Source organism: Scyliorhinus torazame, chromosome 13 (assembly GCF_047496885.1).
Source record: "Scyliorhinus torazame isolate Kashiwa2021f chromosome 13, sScyTor2.1, whole genome shotgun sequence".
NCBI classification, from domain to species: Eukaryota; Metazoa; Chordata; class Chondrichthyes; order Carcharhiniformes; family Scyliorhinidae; genus Scyliorhinus; species Scyliorhinus torazame.
The window spans coordinates 122230134-122253319 of record NC_092719.1 but is presented as its reverse complement, the minus strand read 5'-3'; the positions used below and the strand labels follow the sequence as shown (position 1 = coordinate 122253319).

The window sequence follows — 23186 nt, the reverse complement described above, 5'->3', positions numbered from 1 at the left end:
TCAGCGTGTAAGATTAAGAATTCACAATCTCCATAAATAATTATTAGGTGAAAGATTTCAGATTTGAACAATATCTGATAAAAATTGATTGGTATTTAAATCATTCTTTTTGAATGCTTCAATTAGATTGCTTTGAATGTTGCTGCTAATTCAGTTTGTATGAGTTAGACAATTTCCCATGGTGTTGTACATAGCAAATCAAAACAGAGTGTTGAAAAATTTCAGCTGGACCGTTGCAAGGAATGTGATGACCACATATCCTAAAACAGTGGACTAGAGGCTGTGACTTTAATAAGATACGATAAAATAATAATGCATCTGTAGAAAATGTGCTCCCCATTTGTTTTGCCATGGCAATGCCTCTGTCAATCAGAGTCAACTTGTCAACGAAGCAGCACCCTTTTCTCCTGTAGTATAAATCATTGTGATTGTTTGCAATTTGGCATTCTTGCATTTTTCCTGCCGAGTGCAAGCCCAAAAGGTTCAGCAATCCTCCAGAAACCTTTGCCACCTCAGGAAGTCCCAATGCGTCTCACAGTCTGGTGCACTTTTTCTTTGAAGTGCAGCAATTGTGACAATGTAGGACTCGTGACAGCAAAGTGGTGCACAGCAAGATTCCGCAAATAACATTGCGGTAAATCATTCAGATAATTTTTAATCTCTGTGACATTTAAGAAACATTTAGATAAGCATTTGAAATGCCATAGCACACAAGGCTGCGGACCAAGTGCTGGAAAATGGAGTGAGAAAAGTTGGGTGCTTGTTGGCTGGCACAGACACGATGGGCTGAAGGGCCTCTTTCAGTGCTGTAAAACCCTTATGACTGACATTTCTTCAACAAAAATCTGGCAACTGCTTTTTGTATGTGCCATTATATAAGCACAAAAGGAAAACTGAAGCCACCAGGCTTCCCAATGACATACTACCGACATACTGTCGCTGAATAGTGTAGCGAAGTAGACATGAGTAAATTAATAAATGAATGGAAAACCAGCATCACTGAACAAATGAATTCTTAGAACAATAAAGCCAGCAAACTAATACATTAATGCGGTAATGGGCACCAGTGAATTAAATGGAGAAGTGGGAAGAAGTGAATTGATGTATTCAGTGACACTGGAGCAACAATGATTCAGTAAAGGAGCGAATGAATAAAGAATGCTGCCAACTGGAAAACATAATTGTTTTTAAAAAAAAAAGCTCATAAGTTCTTAACAAGACATTTAAGTGGGTAATATGTACTTGTATCATATTTCTTTATCTGATTACAAGTGCAGGAGCACTGGGGCATTCCTCTACATTAAAGCTGCTATATAAAACGAACTGATGTTGCATAATAAGGTTAAATACTTCGCATAAATATTTCTGATATTTAAATTTAAAAGTGGCAGTCCCATCACAAAGCATCGTTCTCAGGTTAGAAGAGAAATGCAGGGGGCTGGATTCTCCGATTTTGAGACCAAGTGCTGATGCCGGCGTGGGAACAATGGTGTTTTACGGCAGAAAAACGGCGCAATAGCTGCACCGATTCAGCACTCTAAATGGACTAGCACCATCGCCACGTGGAACCCAACCAGTTCGAAATGAAACAGCGCTGGATTCGCCGGGGCCGCGATTGGCGCACATGAGGCCCGCATGCCGCAGCAGCACTTAAACTATCCATCCTCCCACACACACCGTCGCAGCCAACAAGGTGGTTGGAAGGAGAGAGGGGCGTGAGCGGGTAGTGGGCTGGGCAGTACCTTTTATCCCTTGCTAGTTTTTCACGCTTTTGGGTGGTCCCAGGTAGATGTCCAATAGATCGATCAGGCCTCGATCACCCTGAGCAACCAATTGGTGATAGACACCTTGATAGCGGGGCGGGTCCCAGTCGACCATGGCCGTTGGTTTCCGAGGCATGTAGGCCTTCCCAAATAAGGAAACCGACGCCACCAAATCTGCAACATATTGTTGGTTTCTACCTGGAGCCCATTGTCCCGGGACCGCCTTTCAATGGCCTTTTCCCTGTGTCAGTTTCTGCAAGGTCCGGGCTGCAGCCCCTGTATGTTTGCAAGCTGTAGCATGCCTCTGTGTTGACCAATTTCCCATCGATCTGTGCGGGTGGTCATTTTGGATGCCCATACCCCTCATCCTCCGCCTCCTCACCCTTACCCCCTCACCCCAGCCTGTTAGATGCCGGTGCCCCTGGTTCTGGCGTCCGGGTCACCGTTGGCTGGCACTACCCTCACTGGTGGCTGCCTTGGGTGTGGCCCTGGGTGATCCCCCGGTGGGTGGCTGCCAGTTGGGCAGGATGTTTGGTGCCGAGTGGGGTGCTGCAGTGGGGGTGGGGCGCAGGGGTGGCCGCACCCATACGGCCGGTGCCACGGTGTAGAACCAGGGGCCGAGGTGGGTGTTCAGCAAGATGGCGGTCGGTGCCTGGGCACTGCCCAGTCCCATGGGGGTGCACCCCGACTACTCGATACCCAGGACACCAGGTTCATGATTTGTGAGAGCACAAGTGAACAATGCCATGGGGAAATCAGCCCATTGAAGCGGTGAACCACGGAGGCCCCGGAGCATCGGGCGTCGGGCCCGCTAATGATATGCTTCCTGTACTTTAAGCCTGCATGGCGAGCGCCGCATTTACGCCATTTTCGGGGTGCCGGAGCATCCCGATTTGGCATCATACTGGCTAGTACTGCGATTTCGGGGTCGGAAGATATTCTCCACCTGATCACGTTTCATGATTTTGGCATCGGCAAACGGAGAGTCCAGCCCAGAGTCTGGGAAGTTGTCTCGGAGGGTGTTATTAGAGTTGGGCAAGTGCTGGTGTGACTATGGGACTAGTGAGTTGTGAGGAGTGAGGTTCTAAGCTTGAAACCAGTGCCATCCAGGAAAGGAAGCAAGGTCGTTATTCCACGGGTGAAAGCTGAGACTTGGGTAGACCTTAGACTAAAATTGTGCTGAATGCCAGCATGAAGTAGGGAGATTGGAAAATATGCAAAGGAATTTTTGACCAAACATTAATACTTGGCTTGCTGTTAAAACTGCTGTGATATTTACTACATTAATAAATGCAAACATCCTACCTGAACAACCCACTCCACTGTCCTTGTCTTTCTGCATTTGTGCTCTATTAAAAGCTAGTTTTGTTTTACTCTATGCCACATTCCTTGTGGCTGTTCCACATTCACACTACACTGTGCAAAGGAATTCTTCCTAACCTCTTTACATGACCTGTTGATGGTAGCTTATATTAATATTTGTGCTCCCCATTCCCTGCTCCATTCTGGAGTCACCCACAAATGGAAAAGGTTTATCCACATCCACTCTTTCCTATGTTCCCATTGAATCAGTTATTACTCCCAGATCCTTAGACCACACACTCAACAATACCAAATCATATGACCTCTGATCTCCCCTGCATACTAAACCGGTGCAGGAAAAGACCTGTTGGTCCATTAAGCCTCTCCCGCCTATGATACCTGGACCATCATCGTCCCTCCCCGTATTTTGCATCACCGCCACCCAACACACCCATTCTCCTGCAATCATGTAATTACCTTGGAGAGGCAATACAATTCCATGGTCGATAAGTAAGGAGAAAAACACTAACGTTTCTCTCTTAAACCAGTCCAGGAAGTTGTGTGCACTTAAGTCTGAAAAGAAAGAAGGCCTTGTATTTATACAGAGCCTGTTTTTATGCTTGTCTAGTTTATACTCCCGTTTCTTGGACCGTTACAATACAAACCAATATCATATTAGCTTTAACTATAGTTCCACTACATTGACCATGAACCTTAAGTGATCCGTGCACAGTAACACCCAAGATTATTTTCTCTCAATCTCTGCTATTGTTTCTTGTAAATGATACATGTTTTCTTGAACCTAACAACATCCATGACGCTGCATGGACAGATTTTGGTGTCATTGGCAGACTTGCTTACTGTACTCTAAATACCTCTGCCCGAAACAGTAGTAAATCAAGGCCATGTAGAGTAGTGGGGAACCACTTGTCTCCAGGCTGAACCACATTCATTAACTCCAACATTTTGGCTACAGGTTGATTTGGTACAGCTGATTCCTAATCCAGCATTTCAAATCCCTCCTGATGCCACAAGATGTTAGATTGTGAAGTAATTTGCTGCTAGATGCCCAATCAAATGCTTGTCTTGAGATGCATCTACTTATTCACGTTGAATATCTTCTGTGCTATCTATAAATGGATTCTGGTTGCCAAAAACAAGGAGGAGGAGGACTCAAAATTTAGGTCATGGGTAAACAAATGAAAAATAATAAGAAAAAACTGTTTTACAGTTTGCGTATGTTGATAACAGAATTTCTCATCCACAAATACCCTAATATTCCCATGATACTTTGCAATATAAGAAACATTTCACTTAACAATTTAGATCCTGTTACTGCATTGGAAGTTACAAAAATTAAAATTGTACTGTCCAACTCTTGAGCCACTTCAGCTAGTGCTGTTTACATCGGAGCAGCGAGGTCTAAATGCTCCTGTTTGAAGGCCAGCATTTGTGTGAATGGTGCTGGAATGGCATGCTAGAAAGTTGTGGTTCCAACAGGCCCCCAATAAGCTTTCTGATTGATTTTAAGACCTGGAGACATAATTCCCTGGTTTGCCTTAATTCTAACTGTTCATTTGTGACTCTTGTTAGTGCCCATACTTAGTGCAGCTTCAAGTGTATCCAGGTTTATTTGATTCAGAAGGTGGGTGCAGAGTTACTTTACTACCAGCTCATAAAACTTACTCCGTTTGAGTCCTGAGGTTTAGAAAGAAAGCAACTCGTGGCCAGATTCTTAACACCTCTGCAGAACCTTCACCCTGTAACCCAACTGTCAGTGGTGTGTTGTGTAACAGCTTGATGTTACTTGAATAAACTGACTATGCAAAGTATGTGCCTTCAGAGTTCAATTACCCCGATATTCCATGGATTGCTTACTCCTCTCTGCACACTCTTAAGTACAGCAATTCTCTTTCATATTGTCCTCAATCGAACAACTTCTACCATCCTGAGGGGATGTTATGGGAAAAGGCATACATGGCTCAGTAATTTCTTCTTTTTCACGTTCTAGATTGTTCCCTTTGTGTGAGGAAATTCTTAGCATACAAAACCCAGTGTCCGACCTGTTGTGTGGTAAGTAAAGCTTCTTCATGCCCCAGAGAAAGGTACTGACCAACCTTGAATACAGTATGAGAACATAAAATGACATGTATGGATCTGTAATTTAGGAGTTAAACATAATATTTCCCGTATTAGAGACCAAGTTAATCCCATACCCTGAACCTGAAAATGCTGGGATTATGGGCAGGCATTGCAGAAACTGATTGTAAGGCAAATGGGATAAGCCTGACTGCCAAGGGCAAGTTTTACTGCAAATCCTTTCTCAGTCTATTGCACCTGTGATGGGATTCAGGTGTTGAGAATTTGGGCCTGATCCTGTTCTTCAAAGTAAAAAACAAGATTCCCTTTGTGCAGGACGAGTAAGGACAATATAAACTGTCAAGAAGCGTGAAAATGTTGGTTTGAGAGAAATGCTGCAGAAGGCATCCTCTTAAATCATGTTTTTCTTTTCATGATTGTCTTGTCCAAGAGCAGACCTTGGATGAAGTCAAGGAAGAGAAAGATATGAGATAGTGTGTGACCGGGAGATATGGAAAAAGACATAGAGAAAGAATAAGAGGGACAGTGTGAGAGATAACAGGTGGACAAATATCAGTGAGGGGCAGGCATAAACATGGAAGAGAGAAATGAGAGACATCATAGAGGATGAGAGAGACAAGTCAAAATCGGAGAGAGTGAGAGACAAGTGAGAAATCTGAAGGAAGGTGAAAGCCCCAGACTTTCAGAAGTTGGATGTTTGCAGTGAGTTGTGCGACAGTCCAAAGATGTGCAGGCTAGATGGATTAGAACATAGAACAGTACAGCACAGAACAGGTCCTTCGGCCCTCGATGTTGTGCCGAGCATTGTCCGAAACCAAGATCAAGCTATCCCACTCCATGTCATTCTGGTGTGCTCCATGTGCCTATCCAATAACCGCTTGAAAGTTCCTAAAGTGTCCGACTCCACTATCACAGCAAGCAGTCCATTCCACACCCTAACCACTGTCTGAGTAAAGAACCTACCTCGGACATCCCTCCTATATCTCCCACCCTGAACCTTATAGTTATGCCCCCTTGTAACAGCTACATCCACCCGAGAAAATAGTCTCTGAACGTCCACTCTAATTATTCCCCTCATCATCTTATAAACCTCTATTAAGTCGCCTCTCATCCTCCTCCGCTCCAAAGTGAGAGCCCTAGCTCCCTCAACCTTTCCTCATAAGACCTAACCTGCAAACCAGGCAGCATCCTGGTAAATCTTGACCATGCTAAATTGCCTTTAGTGTCCCCAAAAGTTTAGGTGGGGTTACTGGGTTATGGGGATAGGCTGGAGGTGTGGGCTTATGTAGGGTGCTCTTTCCAAGGGCCGATGCAGACTCGATGGGCTGAATGGCCTCCTTCTGCACTGTAAATTCTATGAAATCTATGACATTTGATCAACTTAATGTCAAGGGAATCTTGTTTTATATACACACGTTTTCCCTGTGTCTGCATGGGTTTCCTCCCACAGTCCAAAGATGTGCAGGTTAGGTGGATTGGCCATGCTAAATTGTCCTTGGTGTTCAAAAAGGTTAGGTGGGGTTACAGGATTACGGGGATAGGGTGGGCTTAAGTAACGTGCTCTTTCCAAGAGCTGGTGCAGGCGCAATGTGTCAAATGGCCTCCTTCTGCACAATAAATTCTATGAAATTCTATGAAGTGTACCAGACCTTCCGTTCTCCAGGACCTGAACGATGCATCCAAGCCCGAAGGCACAAAAAGACGGTTGTCACATATCGGGGCAAGTGAGGACAGTGAGAGGATATTGAAGTGCTGTTAGGTGAATTGGACATTCTTAATTCTCCCTCAGTGTACCCGAACAGGCGCCGGAATGTGGCGACTAGGGGCTTTTCACAATAACTTAATTGCAGTGTTAGTGTAAGCCTCCTTGTGACAATAAAGATGATTAAAACAAAAGTACTGCAGAAACTGCTTCCAAATCCTGAGGGATGAAGTCACGTATCTGGGAGAAGGGCAGCAGAGCGGTAACTAAGGCATGTAGGGAGGAGGCTATGGCACAAGACTGCCTCCAATCTACTCCATTTTGATTTGCGGCTGATGGCTTCAATTGATGGCCATGCGGTCGCCTGGGGGGAGGAGGAGCACCCCGCTGCCGCCATTTTGTCTCCTCCCGACTCCAACGAAGCCTCCGATTCTGAGGAGCACATCTGGATCCCCCCTATCTTGTTCTTATTTTTTGCATGTTTTGATTTTAAGTTGTATATTTCCCTTGGTGTCCCCTTAAATTTTTGTTTTGAGTGCTATTTATAGTGCGCTTTACGAGTCTGGTCGGGTCGGAGCTTCTCCAGATGCGTGCCCTCTGCTCACATCCACAGCCGGAAGTCCATTGGCCATTTATCTTGCCGCTGTTCGTGAGATCTTCTTGTGCTTTCGCATTTGTTTGTGGTTTGAGAGACGTGATCCAGTGCTGTATAAATTAAGTTAATTCTTTTTAAAGACCAAGTGAGTAGTTGAATTTAGCATGTTGTGCAGCTGCTCCTCCCGAGCCAAGCATAATCTGCATCTGGAAGCCAGCACTGTTCTCAGGGCAGTGGCGACACTTCAATCACTCCTAGAATCCCTACAGTGCAGAAGGAGGCCATTCGGCCCATTGAGTCTGCACCCACCCTTTGAAAGATTGCCCCTACCCAGACCCATTTCACCACCTAACCTATGCATCCCTGGGCACTAAGGCATTGCCAGCCCACCTAACCTACACATCTTTGGACTGGGGGAAATGGGAGCACCCGGAGGAAATCTACGCAGACATGGGGGTGAGTGTGCAAACTTCACACAGTCACCCAAGGCCAGAATTGAACCTGGGTCCCTGGTACTCTAATGCAGCAGTCCTAATCACTTCTTCCAGATTTTCTTTTGCTCTTCTTTCTCACCCCTTCCATGGGGAAACCTAACTCCTGCTCACTGGATGGTTACCCAACATCACTGATCAAAGCACTGAACAGTGGGGAAACTGCATCTCTCCTCTCCATATCTTTAGATCTTAGTGGACCAAAGCATAGTGCTATTACTTGTTCAGGAAGGAACCTATGTGGTACTAAGAAACCATCCTTTCTTCGTACAATTGGGTATTTGTGCACAGCAGATGGCAACCTGGGCTCCCACCATTTACTCAGATAGCAAAGACTCATCTATGTAGTGTCTTTCATGACTTCAGGACATTCCAAAGCACTTTATAGTCAATGAATTACTTGCAGCTGAACACTGTTGTAGAAAATGCAATTCATTTGGCGCTTAGCTAGATTCTCCCCCCCCCAAGCAATGTGTTAATGATGACCAGGAATAACACTCTTGTTCTTTGAAATAGTCCCATGGAATCTTTTACATCAACTTGAGAGAGTAAAAGGGGCCTCAATTTAATGTTTCTTCTGAGTGATGTCACCTTCTAAGTGTCAACCTAGATTTTTCTGTTCAAGTGCTGAGGTGAACACACAATCTTTTGTCTGAGGTCAGAGGACTACCAACTGTGGTACAGTGGACACGGTAAATGTGTGTACAGGGCTATTGAGTGAGTTATTTAAGTAGAGCGTTCTTTTACCACTTCTGCAGGAAATAAAATGTCCAGTACAGTGTTTGCTACAACAAAAATTTGATGTGCAACCAGTCCAAAACCAGATCGGCATTGGTGGCCAATGGATGGGAGTGTTATGGTGTCACTGCAATCTGGGTTTGAAACAAGCATCTTTTTAGTGTTGTTTGTTTACCATAATTGTTTCCACCAATTGCTGGCAACTCCCAGAACTTCCATTGTAATTGTGCCTCTCTTCTCCCCCAACCCCACCCCTCAGACTGTGACGGAACCAGAGCTACAAAATAACAGAATATTGGATGAATTGGTGAAATGCTTTCGCTCTGCAAGGTACAGCAATTTTTGTTGTTGAAAAAGTGAAGTGGAATGCCTTCTGTTTTCATTTCATTGGAATCGTCTGTTGTTTTCCAAAGTGTGTGAATAATTTTAGAAGTGCTTTTTGTTTTCCTATGATGAATGGAATTCACACACAAGTCATAGCACAGTACATGTGTCTCCAGGAGTGTGTACAAGTCTAGACACTCCATCTTAACTCTTGCTATGCTGACGTTTGTGTTGATCTCAGTTTGTCGCATGTTATTTTCTGCCAATTTTCTCACCTCTGTTTGCTGAAGACATTGGGTGTTGCTGGAATATAGTTCCACAGAAGGGGTGTCCTTCTGCATTAGTTAGTATACTTCAACTGGAGAGATGTCGGAGCTCAGCCCCGTCTTGATACCTCTGCTTTTACCAACAGGAATCATTGGACAGTGGTTAATAATAGGAAATTAAATTGTCCTTCTGTAACCCAGGGCAACTGAGCCCAACTGTAACTAGCCCTACTTGCACCGTGACTAAACTGAGCTAACTCAAAATGCACAGCGAATTGAATTTGATCTTATGTTCCATGCAGTCATTGGCAACTGAACCATTTGCGAGACCATGTTGCGTATTTTTAAAAGACCAAACTTATATTTATATTGTGCCTTTCACAACCTCAGGATGTCCACACCCTTCACAACCAAAGAGGTATTTTGGAAGTGAAATAACCGTTGGTGATGTAGGAGACATAGCAGTCACTTTACACACAACAGGTGATATGCAAACTAGGCTAGTAAGTGGGCTACATGAGTGGCCCTTCTTCATCTCAGTTGGCCGCAAGATTGAAATCGGGCATGTTCATTAACCAGGCCCTCATGAATAAGATTAAGTACATTTGATGCACGCCGAATATTTCACAGCAATTTATAGAAAATGCTTAACCATTCATATCTTAATAGAACTGTCATCAACTTCAAGTGGTAAAAACAAAATAAATATGTGCACTTGAATGGACACAGAGGGAACACACAGCTCTCTCAGTCAATGTTGTGAGAAATCAGAATGCACCTCACAAGTTAGATTGCCGTTCTTTATGTTTGTCTCACTTCAATCATACCGACAGGACAAAGGATAATGCGGATGGAAACCAGTTGAATGTGGCAAATCAAGGTGTGGGCAAAGGTCGACAAAACGTCTCGTGGGCCACACTCAGAGCCCAAATGGGCCGCATATGGCCCTCGGGCTGCAGGTTGCCCACCACTGGCATAGATGAATTCAAAAGTGGTATTTTGAACCAATAATCTACTACCTTGGGTGAGGATTTAAAAGTTTTGTTTTCGTTGAAACTCTTTCTGATGGTCAGATTGATGGATAATAGACAACTCAACATTGAACTGAACTATAGACAATGTAACTTCAGTGCTATCAGTTAGGTGGTGCAGTAATATGGCCTGTGCAGTTTATCCATAAACCAGTAAAACTGCCCTGTCTCCCATTGCCACGATCTCAATGAGACTGGAGAATCTGGAGTTTGGAATACAATGCAAAAACTGAGAAATGTTAGACTCTTATCACTTAACGACTGAACTTGGAAAAACAGAGTGATCCTGATGTGGGGAGTATATAAAAGCATCAACACATTTGTCAATCACACTAATGCTATAGAAGTGATTTGAATCTTCTAAAATAATAATATAATAAGAATAATCTTTACTATTGTCAAAAGTAGGCTTACATTAACACTGCAATGAAGTTACTGTGAAAATCCTCTAGTCACCACACTCCGGCGCCTGTTCGCGTATACAAAGGGAGAATTCAGAATCTCCAATTCACCTAACGAGCACGTCGTTTGGGACTTGTGGGAGGAAACCGGAGCACCCGGAGGAAACCTATGCAGACACGGGGAGAACGTGCAGACTCAACACAGACAGTGACCCAAGCTGGGAATCGAACCCAGGTCTCTGGTGCTGTGAAGCAACAGTGAGTGCTAACCACTGTGCTACAGTAGGAAGCAGACATCAAAGCTGCCATGATCCTCTGAGTTCGCTGATGCCAAATCCACAGTGAACCTGTATTTAGCTGGGGGTGGTGAAGGGTGTTTGTGAATGGATATAGGTCGTAAAATAACACTTTCTAGCATAAGGTTCTATGGATGTCAGTACTTCATGTATTAATTTAGTCTTTGATTGGCAGTAGGTAACTTGACTGGAGGGCATTGGGCCCAAGCTTGATCTTCTCCTTAGTTGCTGTCGATACAAGTGCACGTTTCAGCATGAATCACTACCTAGCAATAAAGAATCGAGTCCTGTCTGCTTTTTGTTCTCCCTTCCAAAACCCAAGGATCTGAAGCCAATTGTATCATTTACAGTGACATCTTAGCTAAGATCACCTAATTCAGCAAGAGGCTGACCGCCTGACCTATATGGTGTGGTTGAACCTGAGGCAGTACGTTTATCAGTTGGACCAGTGACAAACTGATAAAATTTGATTTTTCACAATAAATTGGCTTAATCATAGGTGGCTAATAGCATTGGAGTTTGGCTAAGGAAAAGAATGGTTAGGACCTGAAATGCCTGCATGTACAATCAGACCATGACCACATTGTTGTGTTATACATGAACCTAGATGATAGAGCAGGTTGGATGGATCAAGTGGGCCATTTGCTCTGCTTCCTTGTGCTGCTGGCATGGAACTCATGGATGATTCATGATATTCTACCATTAGGTGAATGCAGTAGATTAGGACCAGTCCTTTCATTTACAGGGACTAGCTTGATTGGATGAAAGTTTCCTCTCCCTATTGATTGCAAGGATCTCAGATGAACTGAGTTTTGAATGGTATTGACACAGTTCCTGGACGTATAGATCTACGCTATATTTGGCCAATTCAGTGTGCACCACAGGAAAGGTTTTTGTATCGTGCTGATCTAGAATGCACTGCCTGAGTGTGAAGTGGAAGCTGATTCAATCAGGGCCTTCAGAAAGAGGAAAAGACGGGGGGAGTGGAAATAGGTGAATTGCTCTCACAGAGAGCCAGCATGGTTATAATGGGTTGACTGGCCAAATTCTGCAGTGTTCTGAGATTCTGGCTGGAAATATCTGTCCGTTTGCTGGCGGTGGGATTCTCTGGTCCCGCCGACAGCACATCCCCACAAGTGTGTTTCCCGGCAGCGTGGGGTGGCTTCAACGGAAATTCCTATTGACGGCGGTGGGAGCAGAGAATCCCACCACCAGCGAACACACGGCTGGGAGACCATGAATTCCACCCTCTGTATAAGGCCAGTCTTTTCTTATTTTGAATGAATTGCCATGGTGTACCTATAGGTGGCAGCAATGCTTAATTTTGCCTGGTAACACGCTTGCAAAGCGCCATGGCATATTTTAGAATGTTAACAGCCCCATATTAAGGCAAGTTATATTTGTTTTTAAAAGAAAAGTGACATACTGAAGGCTATAAAAATGTTTTAACGCTGAGGTTTTTCAACATGAAGAATTAAAGGAAAAACGTATTGAATTTGTTTCAATTGACACCTTGCCAGTATGATCTTCAAAAAGTGCTGTTGTTCACCAAGGGTAAAAGCATTTTCTAAACTTGTGTTCTCCTATGAGTCTGCTCCCTTTAAAGGAATGCAACTTTTGATTAACATCAGAGAGTCACAGCTGGTGAAAGTTTGTGTCACAACTTCAGATATTGTCAACCAGTGAGAATTAGCCTGTCAACTAATGGAATGCTATGTTTTGATATGGTTTCTGTTGGTATAAATCGCACTCCTTGCGAGAGAATGTCATCCTCCAACCAATCTTGAAATGGGACAAAAACAGAAAATACTGGACAATTTCAGCAGGTCTGACAGCACCTGTGAAGAGAGAAGGAAGCTAACATTTCGAGTCTGGATGACTCTTTGTCAAAGTTGGCCTCTTCTCCACTGTAGGGATTCTACGATGATACAGAGTGTGACTCAATCAGTGTCTAGAATCTTGAAATGGGAACAGATAACAAATAGGAAGCCCTATCTTGATTGGAAGAATGAACAGCAAGACAATTTATAACGTTAGGATGAAAGTAGGGGCGGCATGTGGCGCACTGGGACTATGGCGCTGAGGACCCGGGTTCGAATCCCGGCCCTGGGTCACTGTCCGTGTGGAGTTTGCACATTCTCCCCGTGTCTGCGTGCTTTACACCCCCACAACCCAAAGATGTGCAGGTTAGGTGGATTGGCCAAGCTAAATTGGAAAAAAAATAATTGGGTACTCTAAATTTAAAAATAAAGTAGCTGCAGAACATATTGGCTCCTGTTCACGTAGAAAGCATTGGCCACAAATCTTAGCTCTACCACGCCGCTGGTTTTGGCGCAGCTAGAGCCTGTAGATCCAAACAACACCACCGGGTCCACCCCGTCAACTTTTGTGCGTATCTTGGGAAGGTTGATAGGTGTATATGTCTGTGCATGGTGGCACAGTGGTTAGCACTGCTACCTTGCAGCGCCAGAGACCCAGTTTCAATTCCAACCTTTGGTAACTGTCTGTGTGCGTTTTCATGAAGTCCTCGTTTCTGTGTGGTCATTGCCTGCCATTTGTGTGATGGGAATGTTACTTGTCAGTCCAAGCCTGGGTGTTGTCCAGGTCTTGCTGCGTGTAGACATGGACGGATTCAGTATCTGAGCAGACGTGAATTGTGCTGAAGATTGTGTGATCATCAATGAGCTTTCCTTCTGACCTTGTGATGGAAGGAATGTCATTGATGAAGCAGCTGAAGATAGTTGAGTCTGGGGCACTCCTGTAGTGATTATTGGAGCTGCGATGACTGACATCGAACTACTACAGCCATCTTCCTTTGTGCTAGATATGACTAACCAGCGGAGAGATTTCTCCCTGATTCCCATTGACTTAAGATTTGCTAGGGCTCCTTGATGATGCCTTGATGTCAACGGCAATCACTCTCACCTCACCTCTGGAATTGATATGTTTCGTCCATGTTTGAGTCAAGGCTGCAATGCGGTCAGGAGATGAGTGACCCTGGCGGAATGCAGACTGAGCGTCTTGTGAACAGGTTATTGCGAACCAAGTGCCACTTGATAGCACCGTTGATGGCTCAATCCATCAATTTGCTGATGATGGAGTAGGCTGATAGGGCCGGAATTGGCTGTGTTGGATTTGTCCTCTTGTGCACAGACACATCTCGGCAATTTTCCACAATGTCAGGTAGATGCTAGTGTAGATTACATAGATTACATAGAACATACAGTGCAGAAGGAGGCCATTCAGCCCATCGAGTCTGCACCGACCCACATTAATCCCTCACTTCCACCTTATCCCCGCAACCCAATAACCCCTCCCAACCCTTATGGACACTACGGGTAATTTAGCATGGCCAATCCACCTAACCTGCACGTCTTTGGACTGTGGGAGGAAACCGGAGCACCCGGAGGAAACCCACGCGGACACGGGGAGAACGTGCAAACTCCGCACAGACAGTGACCCAGCGGGGAATCGAACCTGGGACCCTGGCGCTGTGAAGCCACAGTGCTAATCACTTGTGCTACCGTGCTGCCGTGCTGTAGATGTAGCTGTACTGGAACAGCTTGGCTAGGAGTGTGGTAAGTTTGGAGCACAAGTCTTCATTCAGTACTGTAGCGATAAAGTGCTATCGGGAGTGGTTGCAGTAGGCCTGGTGCAAGGCTGCTGACGTTCTCTGGGAGAGCTGAAGATGGCCTTTCAAAACACACTCGAGCAGCTCTGGGCTTAAAGATGTGTCACCTAAGCACTGTGGCACTAGACTGAGGACTGCTTGGCTGACAGGCAATAGCAAGATATGGCAGAGTGTTGGTGGAAGCACAAATTCTCCCATCCTGAGAGAAGACAGTCAGTTTGTGCATCAAGGAGTCACTGTTATTTCCCTGGATGTCTCAGCAACCCCCCCACACAGTGAACCCTCCCCACACAGCGCATACACCCCCCATACGGCGCGCCTCCCACATTGAGGACCCCTACACACAGCGCACCCCCCCTCACAGCGTACCCCCCTCACAGCGTACCTCCCCTCACAGCGTACCTCCCCACACAGCGTACCCCCCTCACAGCGAACACCCCCTCACAGCGAACACCCCCTCACAGCGCGCACCCCCTCACAGCGCGCACCCCCTCGCAGCGCGCTCCCCCTCGCAGCGCGCTCCCCCTCGCAGCGCGCTCCCCCTCGCAGCGCGCTCCCCCTCGCAGCGCGCTCCCCCTCGCAGCGCGCTCCCCCTCGCAGCGCGCACCCCCTCGCAGCGCGCACCCCCTCGCAGCGCGCTCCCCCTCGCAGCGCGCTCCCCCTCGCAGCGCGCTCCCCCTCGCAGCGCGCACCCCCTCGCAGCGCGCACCCCCTCGCAGCGCGCACCCCCTCGCAGCGCGCACCCCCTCGCAGCGCGCACCCCCTCGCAGCGCGCACCCCCTCGCAGCGCGCACCCCCTCGCAGCGCGCACCCCCTCGCAGCGCGCACCCCCTCGCAGCGCGCACCCCCTCGCAGCGCGCACCCCCTCGCAGCGCGCACCCCCTCGCTGCGCCCCCCCCCCACGCTGCGCCCCCCCCACGCTGCGCCCCCCCACCCCAGATGTCTCGGTGAAAGAGCATTTGAGTGACAGTGACCACAACTCCCTGACCTTTACCATTGTCATGGAGAGGGATAGGAACAGACACTATGGGAAGATATTTAATTGGGGGAGGGGCAATTATACTGCTATTAGACAGGAGCTCAGGAGCATAAATTGTGAACAGAGGGAAATGCACAACAGTAATGTGCGGGCTTTTAAGGAGCACTTGCTGTGAGTGCTGGATAGTTTTGTCCCACTGAGACAAGGAAGGAATGGTAACTTGAGGGAGCCTTGGATGACAAGAGAAGTGGAGCTTCTAGTGAAGAGGAAGAAGAAAACTTACGAAAGGTTGAAGAAGCAGGGATCTGGCACGGCGCTAGAGGGTTACAAGGTAGCCAGGAAGGAACTCAAGAATGGACTTAGGAGAGCTAGAAGGGGGCATGAAACTGCCCTGGCGGGAAGGATTAGGGAAAACCCCAAGGCGTTCTACACTTATGTGAGCAATAAGAGGATGATCAGAGTGAGAGTAGGGCCGATCAGGGATAGTGGAGGGAACTTGTGCCTAGAGTCTGAGGAGGTGGGGAAGGCCCTAAATGAATATTTTGCTTCAGTATTCACTAGAGCGAGGGACCTTGTTCCTCGTGAGAACAGTGTGAACCAGGTTAATAGGCTTGAAGAGATTGATATTAAGAAGGAGGATGTGCTGGAAATTTTGAAAAGCCTCAGGATAGATAAGTCCCCTGTAGCAGACTGGATATACTCAAGGTTCTACGGGAAGCGAGGGAAGAGATTACTGCGCCGTTGGCAATGATCTTTGCGTCCTCGCTCTCCACTGGAGTAGGACTGGATGATTGGAGGGAGGCGAATGTCCAAGAAAGGAATAGGGAAAACGTTGGGGATTAGAGACCAGTCAATTTTGCGTCTGTGGTGAGCAAAATAACTGGAAAGGATTCTAAAAGAGAGGATTTATGATTATTTAGAAAAACATAGTCTAATTAAAGATAGTCACACATGCTGCCGATTCCATTTCTGTGTGTATTACACACTGAGCTCACACATGCTGCCGATTCCATTTCTATGTGTATTGTTCACAGCGTGACACATGCTGCCGATTCCATTTCTGTGTCTATTGGACACTGAGCTCGCACATGCTGCCGATTCCATTTCTATGTGTATTGCACACTGAGCTCACACATGCTGCCGATTCCATTTCTATGTGTATTGTTCACAGCGTGACACATGCTGCCGATTCCATTTCTGTGTCTATTGGACACTGAGCTCGCACATGCTGCCGATTCCATTTCTATGTGTATTGCACACTGAGCTCACACATGCTGCCGATTCCATTTCTATGTGTATTGCACACTGAGCTCGCACATGCTGCCGACTCCATTTCTATGTGTATTACACACTGAGCTCACACATGCTGCCGACTCCATTTCTATTAGTATTGCACACTGAGCTCGCACATGCTGCCGATTCCATTTCTATGTGTATTGCACACTGAGCTCGCACATGCTGCCGACTCCATTTCTATGTGTATTACACACTGAGCTCACACATGCTGCCGATTCCATTTCCATGTGTATTGTTCACAGCGTGACACATGCTGCCGATTCCATTTCTATTTGTATTACACACTGAGCTCACACATGCTGCCGATTCCATTTCTATGTGTATTGTTCACAGCGTGACACATGCTGCCGATTCCATTTCTATGTGTATTGCACACTGAGCTCACACATGCTGCCGATTCCATTTCTATGTGTATTACACACTGAGCTCACACATGCTGCCGACTCCCATTTCGATGCGTATTGCACACTGAGCTCACACATGCTGCCGATTCCATTTTGATGTGTATTGCACACTGAGCTCGCACGTGCTGCCGACTCCATTTCTATGTGTATTGCACATGCTGCCGATTCCATTTCTGTGTCTATTGGGTTCTATTCAGATGTGTATTGTTCACTGCGTGACACATGCTGCCGATTCCATTTCTATGTGTATTGTTCACAGCGTGACACATGCTGCCGATTCCATTTCTATGTGTATTGCACACTGAGCTCACACATGCTGCCGATTCCATTTCTATGTTATTGTTCACTGCGTGACACATGCTGCCGATTCCATTTCTATGTGTATTGTTCACAGCGTGACACATGCTGCCGATTCCACTTCTATGTGTATTGCACACTGAGCTCACATGTGTTGCCAATCTATTTCTATCTTAAAGGTGGATTGAAAGGCATTCTAGCATGATGTGGCTAATTCTAAATAAACATCTGGTTTGATTTATGATTGAGCAGAGTAGTTTGCAGAACAAGATTTAATCATCTCTCCTATTACTCTTTGTACCATACTTACTTTGCAAGCCTCAACTGCCTGGCACTAATAAGAATTAGGAACAGGAGTAGGCCATCTGGCCCCTCGTGCCTGCTCCGCCATTTAATGAGATCATGGCTGATCTTTGTGGACTCAGCTCCACTCTCCGGCCCGTACACCATATCCCCGAATCCCTTTATTCTTTAGAAAGGCATCTATCTTTTTCTTAAAAACGTTTAAAGAAGGAGCCTCAACTGCTTCACTGGGCAAGGAATTCCAGAGATTCACAACCCTTTGGGTGAAGAAGTTCCTCCTACACTCCATCCTAAATCTACCTCCCCTTATTTTGAGGCTATGCCCCCTAGTTCTGCTTTCCCCGACCAGTGGAAATAACCTGCCCGCATCTATCCTATCTATTCCCTTCATAATTTTATATATCTCAATAAGATCCCCCCGCATCCTTCTAAACTCCAATGAGTCCAGCCCCAGTCTACTCAACCTCTCGTCATAATCTAATCCCCTCAACTCTGGGATCAACCTAGTGAATCTCCTCTGCACTCCCTCCAGTGCCAATATGTCCTTTCTCAGGTAAGGAGACCAAAACTGAACACACTACTCCAGATGCGGCCTCACCAACACCTTATACAATTGCAGCATAACCTCACTAGTCTTGAACTCCATCCCTCTAGCAATGAAAGACAAACTCGATTAGCCTTCTTAATCACCTGTTGCACCTGCACACCAACTTTTTGCGACTCGTGCACCAGCACACCCAGGTCCCTCTGCACAGCAGCATGTTTTAACATCTTACCATTTAAATAATAATCCATTCTGCTGTTATTCCTCCCAAAATGGATAGCCTCACACTTGGCAACATTGAATTCCATCTGCCAGACCCTAGCCCATTCACCTAACCTATCCAAATCCTTCTGCAGACTTCCGGTATCCTCTGCACATTTTGCTTTACCGCTCATCTTAGTGTCGTCTGCAAACTTTGACACATTGCACTTGGTCCCCAACTCCAAATAGTCTGTGTAAATTGTGAACAACTGCGGGCCCAACACTGATCCTTGAGGGACCCCACTAGTTACAGGTTGCCAACCAGAGAAACACCCATTTATCCCCACTCTCTGCTTTCTGTTACTTAACCAATCCTCTACCCATGCTACCACTTTACCCTCAATGCCATGCATCTTTAGTTTATGCAGAAACCTTTTGTGTGGCACCTTGTCAAAAGCTTTCTGGAAATCCAGATATACCACATCCATTGGCTCCCCTGTTATCTACTGCACTGGTAACGGCCTCAAAAAATTCTACCAAATTAGTCAGACATGACCTACCCTTTGTGAACCCATGCTGCATCTGCCCAATGGGACAATTTCCCTCCAGGTGCCCCGCTATTTCCTCCTTAATGATAGATTCCAGCATTTTCCCTACAACCAAAGTTAAGCTTACCGGCCTATAATTACCCGCTTTCTGCCGACCTTTTTTAAACAGTGGTGTCACGTTTGCTACTTTCCAATCCTCTGGGACCACCCCAGAGTGAATTTTGATAAATTATCACCAGTGCGTTTGCAATTTCCCTAGCCATCTCTTTTAACACTCTGGGATGCATCCCATCAGGGCCAGGAGACATGTCTACCTTTAGCCCCATTAGCTTGCCCAATACTGCCTCCTTAGTGATTACAGTCATCTCAAGGTCCTCACCTATCATATCCTTATTTCCATCAGTCACTGGCATGTTATTTGTGTCCTCCACTGTGAAGACTGACCCAAAAAACCTGTTCAGCTCCTCAGCCATTTCCCCGTCTCCTATTATTAAATCTCCCTTCTCATCTTCCAAAGGACCAATATTTACCTTAGCCACTCTTTTTTGTCTAATATATTTGGAGAAGCTTTTACTATCTGCTTTTATGTTCTGAGCCAGTTTACTTTCATAGTCTACCTTACTCTTCCTTATGGCTTTTTTAGTAGCTTTCTGTTGTCCCCTAAAGACTTCCCAGTCCTCTAGTCTCCCACTAATGTTTGCCACTTTGCCACTAAATCATAGTCATTCACGATGATTTGCGCCATCAACTCATTTACCTTATTTTGTATACTACGAGCATTCAGGTAAGTACACTTATGCTGTTTTTTATGATGTGGAGATGCCGGCGTTGGACTGGGGTGAGCACAGTACGAAGTCTTACAACACCAGGTTAAAGTCCAATAGGTGACATCGAAACAAACCTGTTGGACTTTAACCTGGTGTTGTAAGACTTCGTACTGTGCTGTTTTTTATGTCTTTGTTATGAATCCTAACACGTTGATCAGTAACTTTTCACAATTTATTTTTCCTCTTACCCTTTCTCCTAATTTTCCTTGTCTTTGAACCCATATCTCTACATAATAACCTGTCACGTAACCTGCTGCCTTGATCTCCATTAACCATTATACTGTCCATAGCTTTACATTTCCCTTCCCCCCAACTTGCTAGTTTAAAGTCCTTGTGACCAACCTATTTATCCTATTCGCTAGAACACTGGTCCCAGAATGGTTCAGGTGAAGACCGTCCCAACGGTACAGGTCCCTCCTGCACCAGTACTGATGCCAATGCCCCATGAAATGGAATCCCTCTTTCCCGCACCATTCCTTTAGCCACGTGGTTAACTTCTCTAATTTTCTCAACCCTATGCCAATTGGCACGTGGCTCGGGTAGTAATCCAGAGATTATAACCCTGGAGGACCTGTTCTTTAATTTAGTCCCTAGTGTTTGATAATCCCCAAACAGGTCCTCTTTCCTAGTCTTACCTATGTTGTTAGTCCCAACGTGGACCACAACAACTGGATCCTCCCCCTCCCTCTCCAAAATCCTTTCAAGCCGATCAGAAATGTCCCTCACCCTGGCACCGGGCAGGCAACATACTGTGCGGGACTCTCGATCTGGCTTACAAAGGATGCCATCAATCCCCCTAATTATAGAATCCCCTACAACTACCACTTGTCTTTTTGCTCCCCCCTCTTGAATGGCTTCCTGTACCACGGTGCAGTGGTCAGTCAACGCAATCTCCCTACAGCCCTCTTCCTCATCCACACAGGGAGCAAGTACCTCATACCTGTTGGTCAAGGGCTGAGGCTCCTCAACTCCTAAACTCAGGATCCCCCTACCTGCCTCCCTTGCAGTCACACCACTCTGTCCCTGACCACTGTCCGAATTAACAGAACTTATTCTACCGGGTGTGACTGCTTCCTGAAACAAAGTGTCCAGGTAATGTTCCCCCTCCCTGATGTGCCGCAGTGTGTGCAGCTCGGTCTCCAGCTCATCAATTCTGAGCCGAAGTTCCTCGAGCAGCCAACACTTGCTGCAGATGTGGTCACTGACGGTCTCAATGGGATCCACCAGTTCCATCATCATACAGCAACAGCACATCACCTGTCCAGCCATATTTAACTAGTTAATTAATTTAAAAAATTTAAAAAAAAAATTCTTTATAGAACCTCAAGGATAAACCCGAACACCAACAAAAACACAGCCACTCACCTGAACTCAGTCACTCACCTAAACTCAGATGCACTCTGTTCCAATCAGCACTCAGTCACTCACCTAAACTCAGATGCACTCTGTTCCAATCAGCATTCCGTGACTAAAGGCACTCCTGCCACACCTTTTGTGCACTCACCTCTCCCAGCACTGTCCCGGCTCTGTCCTCCCGCGCTTTTTAAATCTCCCGGCTCTTTTTAAATCTCCCGGCTCTCTCCTCCGGCGCTGTTTTCGCTGTCCCGGCTCTCTCTGCTCCCGCGCTGTTTTCGCTGTCCCGGCTCTCTCCCCCCGCGCTTTTTAAATCTCCCGGCTCTCTCCGCCGGCGCTGTTTTCGCTGTCCCGGCTCTCTCTGCTCCCGCGCTGTTTTCGCTGTCCCGGCTCTCTCCTCCCGCGCTTTTAAAATCTCCCGGCTCTCCTCCGGCGCTGTTTTCGCTGTCCCGGCTCTCTCTGCTCCTGCGCTGTTTTCGCTGTCCCGGCTCTCTCCTGCGCTTTTAAAATCTCCCGGCTCTCTCCTCCGGCGCCGTCTTCGCTGTCCCGGTTCTCTGCTCCCGCGCTGTTTTCGCTGTCACAGTGACTAAGTGACTAAGAGGTCTTTCGAAAACAAGACCTAATCTCATTCTGACTGCATAAGAATGCATGCGTGTCTGTGCGAAGTATATATAAGTATATACCTGAATGTGTGTTGTTTCCATCTCTGCACACTGTTTTCAAGCATTTTCAGGTCAAAAATAAGTTCAAGGTAACATTCTACAATTGAATAGAGCTGTCTCAGACTAGTTAAGCATCAGTCTGACATAGTCATTCACAGAATCATACCCTACAGACAATATCACAGACAGCACTCTCACCATTCCTGGGTATGTCCTGTCTCACCGGCAGGACAGACCCAGTAGAGGTGGTGGCACAGTGGTATACATTCAGGAGGGAGTAACCCTGGGAGTCGTCGACATCGACTCTGGACCCCATAAAGTCTCATAGCTTCACATTAAACATGGGTAAGGAAACCTGCTGCTGATTACCATGTACTGGCCACCATTGGCTGATGAATCAGTACTCCTCCATGTTGAACACTACTTGGAGGAAGCACTGAGGGTGGCAAGGACATAGAATATGTTCTGGGTGGGTGACTTCAATGTCCATCACCAAGAGTGGCTCGGTAGTACCACCACAGACTGAGCTGGCCGGGTCCTAAACGACATAGCTGCTCGACTGGGAATGCGGCTGGTGGTGAGGGAACCAACAAGAGGGAAAAACATACTTTACCTCATCCTCCCCAAACTGCCTGCTGCAGATGTATCTGTCCATGATAGCATCGGTAGAAGTGACCACCGCACTATCCTTATGGAGACAAAGATCCATCTTCATATTGAGGATACCTCCATCATGTTGTGTGACACTACCACTGAGCTAAATGAGATAAACTGTGAACAGATTGAGCAATTTAAGGCTGGACATCCATGAGGCACTGGGGGCCATCAGCAGCAGCAGAATTGTATTCAACCCCAATTTGCAACCTCATGGTCCGGCATATCCCTGCTCTACCATCACCATGAAGCCAGGGGATCAACCAAGGTTCAATGAAGAGTGCAGGAAAGAGTGCTAGGAGGAACATCAGGCATACCGAAAAATGAGGTGTCAACCTGGTGAAGCCACATCACAGGACTACTTGTGTACCAAACAGCATAAGCAGCAAGTAATAGATAGCTAAGCGATTGCACAACGACTGCATCAGATCTAAGTCCTGCCACATCCAGCCGTGAATGGTGGTGGACAATTAAACAA

The 23186-nt window shown here is 46.3% G+C and overlaps 1 protein-coding gene across 3 annotated transcripts in view; it reads left to right on the top strand.

Moving 5' to 3' along the window:
- Window positions 1–23186, top strand: part of rad18 (RAD18 E3 ubiquitin protein ligase) — a 448932-nt gene that overhangs the window by 47590 nt on the left and 378156 nt on the right. For all 3 annotated transcript variants that reach the window (XM_072472125.1, XM_072472124.1, XM_072472123.1), the window contains exons 3-4: window positions 5077–5138; window positions 8951–9021. In XM_072472125.1, the coding sequence (XP_072328226.1) occupies window positions 5077–5138; window positions 8951–9021 (133 nt within the window). The remainder of the gene's footprint in view (window positions 1–5076; window positions 5139–8950; window positions 9022–23186) is intronic.